The following is an 11516-nucleotide window of genomic DNA, read 5'->3' on the forward strand; positions in this document are numbered from 1 at the left end:
AAGAGAAACTAAAAATGCATGCCGTGGAAGAGTTCAGGTCTTAGGAGGTTAACTAATGTGTGCATGCTGTCACATAAGATACCTCTAAATACTAGAAAGTAAAACAACAAATATGACCTAAAAGAATATCACAATTTTTATAATAACTGGGGTTCTGAACCTCTCTTTGTTAACTCAGTCTCTAATGCAGCGGGCATTTGATGTGTTTTTGTACTTCTGCACAAAAGGACATAAGAGGATAATGGCTGATCAAGGTCTATAGAAAATAAATGAATGAATGAATAAATAAATTAATATTTCAAGAAAGCAACAGTACTGCTGCAGAAAACCTTTACTGCCCACTGCTACTGTTTACTTCTAACTGGATCTCTAATCATCAGAGCTTCAAACTTCATACAAAAAAAAATGGCATGAAAATTAAAGGCTGCTCAGTTCATATCAGGTCTGACACTGTCCCATAGCGTTCTGAAAGAGACCAGATCAAAGTGAAATGGGATCCAATCTTGCCGATCAAGTTTTCTGATCAGTGTTTTATAAGCTGCAGATTCAACAATACAAAACAGACACAGCAGGATAGGAGGAGCAAGCAGAAAAACATATTAATGGCTTTCCTGCCTCACTGAAGACATGCAAATTACAGCGCCAATGCAACATAGACAGGTTGTGCTGCTGTAACGTCACAGAAGGACTTATTGTGATGTCAGTAAGATATGGCTCTAGATGATCTATATCTCTCTCATAGCAGATATTCATTTAAAAAAACAAATTAATTAAAATCACACACGCAAAACCAATCTGCTTGTGTACTGAAAGCATCTTTAAAATTAAACTCATAACCTCTGGACAAGGTTATATGTTGAGCATGAGCTGCTATGTTGATCTAGACACTGAAGCAGAACCACCTTCACGACACTGAAAATTTTGGCTTCATGTTTGACATACCTCAAAAACCCAAAGAAAGCTCAGAGCTCTCAGACAGATCACAAGCCAATAGCTTCTGTAGGATTTTTTTATTTATTTATTTTTAAACTGTATTAAATCCAGTCTGGCGGTTTTCAGATTTTATGGGGACTCACGTGGAGTTCCGGTGTCTTGAGGCTGAGGTCGGCGAAGGCATCTCCCAGCTGCCTCTGTGTCTGCATGATCTGGGAGAGCTGACTGGCCAGCATCTGAGCCAGCTTGATCACATGCTGGTACTTTCTCTTGTTGTCACGGAGGACTTCGATTTGGGCCTCTAGCTCCAGGTCCACGGTCCGCGAGCCTCGGCCCAGCTTTTCTGACAGGATCTGCCTGGTACACTGTGGAGGACAGCAGGATTGTTGAAACAAAATAAGCAAATAATAGAGAATCAGAAATTTAAACATAAGAACAGGGACAGCTGGGAGTTTCTACTTAAGAGTGGAGTCACAATAACGTCTAAAGTGACAGAATGTCGATCACTCTCTTAACATCCCAGTTTACAAATGGAAGAAGAAGAAGAAGAAGAAGCAGGAGGTTAGAAAAAGGACATAATAATAAATCAATTAAAGAGAGGTTTACTTTATATGTGTTGATGCTCCACTTCCTCACTAAGTCCAGTTTTTCCATCGCTGGATTTTTTAAGTCTTCTGAAAGCACCACCGCTCCGCTCTTTGGCTGTGCTGTCATCGAGCCTGGAGAGTTGAAAGTTATTCACTTAGCAAGGTGATATCGATGAACAGCCCAGATGAAATTAACTCTACAACATTAAAATATTGTAAATGACAGGAGCTTCATTTTGTTTTGGGTCTAGAGAAATGCTGAAAGATACGGAGCTCCAGAGCTGATGAAACTGTAGAAGGTGGTCATCATCTGAAGGTAAAAAAAAAGGTCAGCTACAGTAGCTTTAAGTGATAGTTTTAAAATCAAATGTCAAAGCAGTGAAGAAAGTTTTGATTTATTCCATTTTCTCTCATCTGACCGCCTTTCAAAAACATGATGGCAGCTTTGAGGCTCCATAAAGACATGCCGGGTGCCACATTACGCGAGGACAAAGGCTGCATGCAGGAAAACCCACTGAGATTAAATTTGCAGGCAGTTTTTTTCTCCAAGCCAAGCAAATGTAAAGGTATCAAGAAGTTAAATCTAGACATTCTGAGATGTAGACCTCAGTAAAAGGACTCTAAAGGGTATTTTAATGCTCACCGATTGCCAGTGCAAAGCATAACACTACTTATGTTAGCCCGGTCTTATGCAAAGGCAAAGTTTGAAGAGCCAACAAACAGGAAGGGAGAGGAAAGGTTTGATTTGCAACGAAGCACAGCCTGTAGGAATAAAGAGCAGGTAAGGACCTGGTGAGAACCAAAGGCGGTAAAGTAGATTGTGGTTAATTTTGCGTAGAAAATGGTGTTGCTTCATCTGATTCATACACCATCGCTTCGAGGTACCTTTCTCAGCCTGACTATCGCTGGAAGAGCGCGCCAGGCGGCTGGCAACAGCCGAGCTGGGAGCTACAGGTGACACGGGAGATGTGGGCAGGCTTGCTGACCCTGGGAGATAGAGTTATCATTAGTGCGTTACCTTTTTTCCAGCACAAGTATAAGGGGGACTTTCTCACTGGTGTTTATTTCCTGTGTCCCCCCCCCCCATCAAGCTCTCCCCGCGCTGTAGGTGAACGTGCTTGTGAACAAAAGCCTACCTCAGCCAGTGTAAATAACATGGAAAATAGCCATGGCAACATGGCGGTGAATGGGCTCTAGCAGCTCTACGCACTATGGGGAGATTTTTATTTGCATTTGTAACAAGGACATGATGATAAAACGCAGACGGGGCGATACGATGTGAAGATCACAGCAAACTCATTAAATTCAATTAGATGTCCAGCTTTAGAAATTCAAATTTCTACCTTTTATATTTCAGAGAGATTTAAAAAAAACAAAAACAAAAGTGGGGCAGTGGGAACATGGACAGATGGGCGGTTTGTAAACTCAGAATGTTGCAAATAAAATCCAATAATGTAACAAGCTGACAAAGCCTGACAACACACTGACAGAGATGCTGCTTCATAAAACCTCTGAATAGTGAGGAAACGGTCCACAAAGCAACAGGCGTAAAACTGGGGAGAGTACGGCTCACCTTTGTATGGTCCTGATTCAATGATGCCCTCCGTGGTTGAGGCAAAGTTGCTTGATGTGACACAAGTCTCTGAAAGGTTTATGGCCCCTGGGCCACTGGGATAAGAGTCCTACGGGAGGAAACAAAACAAAGATAAAATAGTTTAAGTGGACCTGACAGACACAAACATAAAAACATATCTGGACTTGATTTCTTAGGGACTGGAAGCTTCCTTCTGTAGTCTGAAACCTACAGTTATCCCCTGATAACAGTTTAGCTCTCTCTAAGCATCTTTTAGTTGCCTTCCTGACCAGCAAGCAGAACAGGAAGTCTTTGCGTGGAAGCTACAGATGATTGGTGGGTGTCCCCAAAGGCTTAATCAGAAGAAGGTCTTATGGGTGCGCACATTAACAACTGATTTAGTGAAGCTAAATTTATGAGTCACTTTTGAAATACAGCTATGGTCGAGAAGAGAGAAAACCTCCACTGTGGTTTATCAAGCTGTTTAAATCTTTTATACCATCTAAAGTTTTAATGTAATTTATTTTTGCCCACTAACAGTGCAGACACACAGGATGGCACGCAACAATTTGTGAAACATTCACCACTCCTAACAAATTAATCTCACACTCAAGAAAGCTCGAACAGCCATGCCCAGGATCAATTCATCTCGTTCAGCACTGAATCGTTGTGTTTAAGTTCAGGAGAGTTATGACCATGTGGTCACCAGCAATCATGACCATAAAAAAACAAAACAAAACAAAAAAAAACATGGAGCATTATGGTTTTCCTGTCACCATTACACATATTGAGGCCTTCCTAAAGCGAGAGCCAATCAAAAGGACCACTCCCTCCATGACTATCACCATCTACACCACAGGTCTCCAGCTCCAATCCTCAAGAGCTACTGTGCTGCAGCTTTTAGATGCATCCTTGTTTCAGCAGACCTGAATCAAGTGAATGGCTCATTACCAGGACTTTGCCAAACTTGATGGCATGCTGAAGAGGTAATTCAACCATTTGATTCAGCTGTCAAGGACAGTAGCTCTCAAAGACTGGAGCTGGAGACCCTTGATCTACATGAAGCCATATGGTGCGACCTGACATGCACCTTCCCAGATATCTGGCTATCCCGCTTAATACTTGTCACACACTAACAAAGGACTTGGCCACTTGTGTAGACGCTGCAGGCTCTACATTGATTTATCACAGCAGGATTCAAGTGGCATGGAACACATGTATCAAACGTTTTTATCATTTTACGCATAAGTAATATAAGAATATTTATTTCATTCCTCCATTCACATTCAAGTTAAATCAAGTCAGATGAAACCAGGTAAGAACCTTCCGGCAATTTATCAGTTCCCGCCTCAGCAAGTTATTTTATCAGGATTAAACATTTTAAAGTTCCACACATGCTTGTGGTTACACCATAGACAGTTAAAAAAAAAAAAAAAAATAAAAAAAAAAAAATCTGAACACAGCTGTCTGACTGGAAAAAGGCCGATGTGGAAGTGCTTAAAAACTTGCACTCTATCTGAAGACCACCAGATGGCGATAGCTGTGGTTGCAAAGAGACTTCCAGTCCTATAGAAGTCTATGGGAAAATGGCTCTTTCCCAAACTCTAAACACTTTGTTACTGAACTCACTCGTTAGTCACTCATTCTTGTGTCACACTGACTAAAAAAAATAAAAATAAATTGTTAAACTTGGTCATATTATATGTGAAAAAGAAGATTAGCTGGGGTATTTTCTGCTCGCTCATGGGCTTGTCAATCATAAGTTATTAGCCAATGACGAAGTGGTTTCACTGCCAGACCCGCCCCATCTCGTCACATCTGATGTCTCGCGACCAAGACGGTAACTGAGGAAACACTCGTTTGAGGTTTCAAAACAGAACTTCAGAGAACCGCAGGTGACATGACGGTAGCTATGTCCATGTTTTATACTGTCTGTGAGCTGAACAGACTTGGCAGTGTGACTGTGAGCTATAAGGAGCAATCAGCTGGAACCACTGCCAACTCTCAGACTGATGAGAAAGAAATGTGTCTGGGGTCTGTATGTGATTGGTGGAAAGTGCTTTTCTTTACTGTACCATTACATCACTGCTTGACTGCCTTAAATTAATTTACCCTCAAACATCTGCCACTTAGAGCTGCTCCAAAGTGTACAGTTGATGCTCTTTTTTAGAAATCGTGGCAAACTAAATATCAATTGACTGTAAAAGTTGTTAAAAATAGCAAATACATCCCTTTATACAAGTTTCCCTTGTTTTCTGACACATACTCTTCATAGATATTTGCACAGTTTTTAAGGTTTAATGAAACTAAGCTCATCTCTTACCCTGCTGAATACAGACTCGGGGCTCTGCTCTAGTTCTCCATTGCTGGTGACGGGGATCTCCGCCGCTGTGCTTCTGTGGGACTCCTCGGCCATTGTGCTCTCCTGCAATAAGGATGGTTAAATGAAGCAGTCTGCAGAAAAACTGGATAGCAGTGTTATTCCACTGGCTGCAAATGAGTCAGGCGTGCGAATGGACAAGGTATGGCATGTCATAGGTTGCCATTCCCTACGGTTCAGTAACCTGGATTTCTCACTGGATTTATAATTTTAAGTAAACATCTTCCAAGTACGTTATAGTCTAAATGGCCAACAGCATGTTCATTTTGTAATTTTATGTACTCATAGCCAAGATCCAAGAACACAGCAGTTGTTGCAGGTTATATAGTTGTAAGAGTTTCAAGTGAAGTTTAGTGGGGCTTTTTCTGTAACTTTAGCACTTTTGTTCACATTCAGTGACATATAAATAACATAATTTGACGATTAAACTGCTTTTTTAATATTTAACCTCAACAAATACTTAACATGGTCAGTTTGACTATTCTACATTAACATACCTAAACCATGCTGCATCACCACGACACTGATCAACCCATCCTCCTCTCACAGTTTTCTTCACTGATTATCAAGACAGGATGAAAAGATTTCATTTACGATTAGATTTAAGATCGTTGCTTTGCTTGATTTCAGCACCGATCAGGATATGAAGTTTTTGTGCAACAACAACCGGCATCAGCTTTCCACACTCCCCTATTTCACAACATTACTTCTTAAAGCTACACAGAATAGAATGCATCATCAGTGGCCTTCCACATCTCCTAATATCTGCCACTGCAATGCCTTAAACAGACAATACCCAAATTTTGTGGCTGTGTCCACGTGAGCATTAACTCACCCTATCCAGCTGGAATAAGCATCGAACAAAACTCAATTCTCACAATAATCATGTGGCAGTCCTCATTTTATTCGCCATGAAAAATAGAAATCGTAGCCTTAATCATGATGCAGTGACACATTGGCTTGTTTAGCTCAACCTCGGAGAAAACCGCAGGGTGGAGACAGTTTATGGCCACATCAGTTTGGTTTAAGCTATAATAATCTGCCTGCAGTTGGAGGATGAAGATACAGCTGTGCTAGTTTTAGTACTTTTTTATGGCCTAATCACTGTGGACCTGAAAACTGGGACACTGACCTAATCACTATGACATTCTGTATGGAAGCTTTTGTGAGGCCTGTGAATGTTAGTGTGTGGGGGGGAAAAAGCATTTAAAGTGAGGTGTTTTTATAATCAGTACAGGGGAATTTGCATCTTTGAGCAAGATATTTTATTTATGAATCTTGACCCCTTTCTAAATAATGCAAGTAGTATCCAGATCAGCTGGTAAGAGGAGCCGGTTCCTGTCTTAACAGGCTGAGTGGTTTCACTGTGAGAACACAACGGTAAGTTTATATTGACCCCTACAGCATTTTCCCTCTCATCAACCCACACACACACACAATACTTCACAATAAGAAAGGGAATGTTTGGTACATTTATCAAAAAATATAACACTGAAATATCCCATGACAGGGTATCTGGGAGCCACTATAGCCTCAACACTATTTGAAAGTCATCCTACAAACTTGGCACGTGTTTTTGGACACACAGCCATTTTCAGGTCTCTTCAGAGATTCTGGTCTGGACTCTAGCTGGGTCGCAACAGCCAAAGCCACTCCTGTGTTTTCTCACCAGGGCATTGTGTTCATGAAATATAAACTTTGAACACAGCCTGAGATCCTGAGAAATAAATTCAATCCAGGCTTGCACTACATTATCTGCATACATCTGCAAGGGCCTGTTGCTTCAAAGTATTCCCACAGCATGATGCTGCCACCACCACGTTTCAGCATAGGGGTCGCAATAATGAGGTGGTGGTCAGTGTCAGGTTTTTCTCCACACACGTCTTTAGGAATTGTGGGTAGATATTTCCCTCTTTGGTTCCTCAGGACAGAGGATTTTGCTTCTCCTTGTTAAGATCTGCTTACCGGTATGTGTCTCCCAGCAGGCTCGATCGGTGACTGCTGCACCATTTTCCCCCCTCTATTCGAACGTTGTTCACAATGGACCAAAACAGACTAGACTGGATTCTTGGATACCTGTTCGACTGAGGCCCTCTGTCTATAATTACTTCTTTTGACCCGTTTTTACAAAGACTGTTGGTGTTTCCAAACTTCTTCTGTTTGAGAATGATAGAAGCCAACATCCTCTGTACACCTTCTGCCCTCAGGTCTGTGCTTTGACACTATCATAACCAAAGGACTAGTGCCAACTGTCTGAACTTCATGGCTCAGGTTTCACTCTAACATATACCATCACCTGTGAGAACTTCCAGCTCTAATTAGGACTTGTGAATTCGACTGCAGCTTGTAATGCAACTAAATAAGATATACTGGAAGCTGCGGTGAGCCATTTTTACTTACAACAGCTATGGTGTGTAAACCACTTTATACCATTCTCAAATACTTTGCAAAGCCATAGATTTGGCATTTTGCTTTGATCACATTTTGTCTCAAAAGGAACACTTGATGTAAAATAGTTTAGTGTGCTTGAGTGAATGGAAATCAAAATAGTTGATCAAAAACAGAATCGTCTGCTTCACTTATTGATCCACAGTATAACACATTAAAAACAGGATGGGATGTGCGATAAAGACACTGCTTTGCTGGCTGCACCATGTGATCGGCACATTAATACTTAAAGGCCATAGGAAACCTGCAGGCAGGCAGGCAGCACAGATAAGCACTGCTCTGCTTATCCAACTACCAGCTGCAGGTAAGACTGGCTCCACTCAGGTTCAAACCATTTGCCTGAAAAGGGTACATCTCCCATAACAAACAGAGAACAAGAAAACGTGTAAATAAATTTGCTGACTAGTTCTGTTATTGGTGCTTTTAGCAGCAAATTCTAGCTGTCCATGCATCCAGATTAATGACTCTTTTTATACAAAAAAACCCAACAAAAAACCCCAAAACAAAACATAAAGAGACGATTCACAGAACAACAAATTATCAGGGGCCTTGAGGCAAAAATGATCACACCCACAGTCTGCAGAAAAACTGGCTAGCAGTGTTATTCCACTGGCTGCAAATGAGTCAGGCGTGCGAATGGACAAGGTATGGCATGTCATAGGTTGCCATTCCCTACGGTTCAGTAACCTGGATTCAGATCAAGATGATGTAAGAGGAAGGGATGGATAATAACAATAAGCTTACTGTCCAATTAGCTGTGTCAGCCTTAGAAGGAAAGAGTCACGTCTTGCAAACTACAGAAGAACGTGACACATTAGCGTTGCGCAATGTTGTGCTCAAACTGCAAACAAAAACACCCCACCACCACCAAAAAAAATAAGCAAAACCTGAAATGTGTCTACGTCAAAAGTATGCAGGGTGACTAAAGGAAAATGGGAAGAACAATTAAAATTTCTGATATGAAATTCTTGGGATGCCACATTCAATGCTGGCGCTGAGCCTGAAACTGAACACAAAACAACAACCTAAGGAGTCACATTCCAGAAACAAGAAATGTGGGATTGCCTGTGAACGTTCAGTCAGGACTCCAAATCTCTCTAGCCAACCATGTGACCGGCATGTGCAGAACTCAAGAGACGTAAGAATGCCCAACTTAGCAAAAAAAGTGGAGGAAACTGTGTCATTCGCACATTAACCTTCAGTTAACAGTTTATCTAAATAAGGCAAAATATGCATAGATTCATACTCACCAGCCAGCAGGGGATAACCATGACAAATCAGCACTTTGTAACACATGTATATTTGCAATAATACAAAGTAATAAACAGAAATTCATTTCTTTTCTTAGCAATCACCTTGCTGTAAGCCAAAAGAGCAGAGTGCGCGAGGCTTTGATGATCCTCAAACACATTACAAAGCAACACTTGGTAACTAGTGAGAAAACCAAGCGCACCACCAACAGAGAGAAAACCAGCTAATTTGTAACTCTTGCAAAGCAAGTGGAAGATGAAACAAAGCAAACGTGAAAAAAAAAAAGAAAAAAAAAAGAGGGAAACAAACACAATCACTCTACACAATAACGCAGTTTCTTGTTTTGGATTACTTCTAATAAAGCTCCGCAACAATATTTAACCTGATTATATAGGAAGAATACCGCCACCGCAACAGCAAATCAAGGACAAAATGGCAACATGAGCGAGAGCAGAGAGGAAGTGCCAGGACAGGTCGATTGTTCAGAGTGAAGGTAAATGTCACCTTTGTTTCAGTGTGAGTATCTCCGCTTTCCTGTGGTGTTTCAGCCGTTTCAACGCTGCGTTTCGTCTCGTGTCCCCTATCGGCTACACGACCAGACGCCAAAGTCTCGCTCTGAATGCCCTCATCATGCGGCTTCTGTCCCTTCCTGTTACTGCTTTCTGCATTCTCTTCATCACTGTTAATGTCAATGTCGTACATCACATCTTCCTCCCTGACACTGCTGCTGTCTACGCTCTCCTGCTTTAACTCCTTGCTCAAACTCTCCTCTGCTTTGCCATCCTCCTCACAATCCATCTGAGGCTCCTCGGATGAGGTCTTCCCCGACTCTGCCTCAAGACTAACTTCAGACATACCTGGAAACAGACAGACAGGCAAGTATGAAAAAGTCCCACGAAGCTGGCCGACTGCTTATAGTGCCCCTACTAACAAAGGGAAATTAGTTAACTGCTGCTTGTAAGGTATTTTAGGACTTCTCATAGTCTTCTTTGTGTATCTGTATCTCACTGAGTGATTACTTTTTATTAAATACGACACCAGGGAATCACAATAACGGTTTCCTAACTTTATACAAAGTCATGTTTTTGTACAAAGTAAGAATCGTTTAAATTCACATTGTTTAAACAAGTAGTGGGATTTGAGGCTGCACAATACATACTCTGGGCCACGCCTACAGCACATCCATGTACTATACTTCCTTATCTGCCCCAGTCCAGACCTCTGAATAGTCTGCCTATCAGGCACATGTAAAGACCAATTGTAATTGTGGTGTATGTCCTACAGTTCCAGCACATTAATGTGTCTATCGAATGGCCATGTTTGAACTTTGAGTCGAATGCATGTGAGAGGCACAAACTGGGGTTCTGTTATTGATGAAAGCACTTGCACAACAGGAAAGTGAAGTGGCTCACATATAGACACCATTTTTAAACTACACTCAGGAGCAGCTGTGTAATCCAATCCCTAACCAGAACTCACAACAGGATTTTACAGTTCTATTTATTATTTATTCTAAGGTAAATTTCGATTGAATTTTACCTTGCATTTTAAAGCGTACCTGTAAAACTACAGGTACGTCTACAGGCTGTTAGCAGTCACCTGTGATACTGGAGCAACTACCTCCGACATTAGAGAACTGTTGGATAATTTCCAGATTTTCAGCTCTCTGCCGGAAACAAAGTGCACCTTTCACATAATGTTAACCGCGTCAGGTTTATAGCCTTTATGACATTGTGGAAATCGACGTGGATGCTGCTAGTACTACCCGGAACAGAGTCGAGTTTATCAAGGTTACCTGTTGAAGTGCAGTCACGTGACTTGCTGCAAGGCTGTTCAAAAGTGATTAAAAAAAATACTTGCCAGACCAAATATATAATGCAGCTAATTCATTTCATTTATTGAGATTGCAACATAATAAAAGTGATAAGTATGCATCAACCAAACCGTCCCCTAGCTTTACCCGCTAGTCCGTTAGCCCTGAGCTGCCCACTAATTTGACTTAACGTGAATCTATCGCAGCTGTTGACGTGTAGTTAGCTAGCGTTAAGTAGCTAACAAGCCGACAGGCAGCTAAGGAAAAACTTCCAATGAAAGCACTTAAAGTTGACAGTGTCTTCAAGCTTCGCTGGATGTGCACATCCGTGCAACAATTAAACAGGGAAGAAGAAAACTTTAGTTCATGTTACCTGTGTGCGGATGCGGCTAACTGTTTTAGCTGTGCCCCGTTAGCCGTTGTAGATGCTTATTGAAATCCTCAGCACCGGGCCGCACTGGACGTTTTAGCTCAAAGGGCTGTTAACGCAGACGGTGCATATAGATGTACTAGCAGTTTCTCATCGGCTGT

At 41.5% G+C, this 11516-nt stretch overlaps 1 protein-coding gene across 1 annotated transcript in view; it reads right to left on the reverse strand.

The window, feature by feature from the left end:
* arfip1 (ADP-ribosylation factor interacting protein 1 (arfaptin 1)) overlaps positions 1–11294 on the reverse strand; it is a gene marked incomplete in the record, with an annotated part of 14827 nt that extends 3533 nt beyond the window's left edge. The window contains 7 exon segments of the mRNA XM_042223885.1: positions 1077–1298; positions 1540–1652; positions 2406–2507; positions 3094–3202; positions 5417–5518; positions 9677–10029; positions 10968–11294. Coding sequence (XP_042079819.1) covers positions 1077–1298; positions 1540–1652; positions 2406–2507; positions 3094–3202; positions 5417–5518; positions 9677–10027 — 999 coding nt within the window.
* Between the last annotated feature and the right edge of the window lie 222 nt (positions 11295–11516).

The sequence above is a fragment of the Haplochromis burtoni genome, unplaced genomic scaffold, assembly GCF_018398535.1.
Source record: "Haplochromis burtoni strain Fernald_Lab_line unplaced genomic scaffold, NCSU_Asbu1 Contig_122, whole genome shotgun sequence".
Classification (NCBI taxonomy): Eukaryota; Metazoa; Chordata; class Actinopteri; order Cichliformes; family Cichlidae; genus Haplochromis; species Haplochromis burtoni.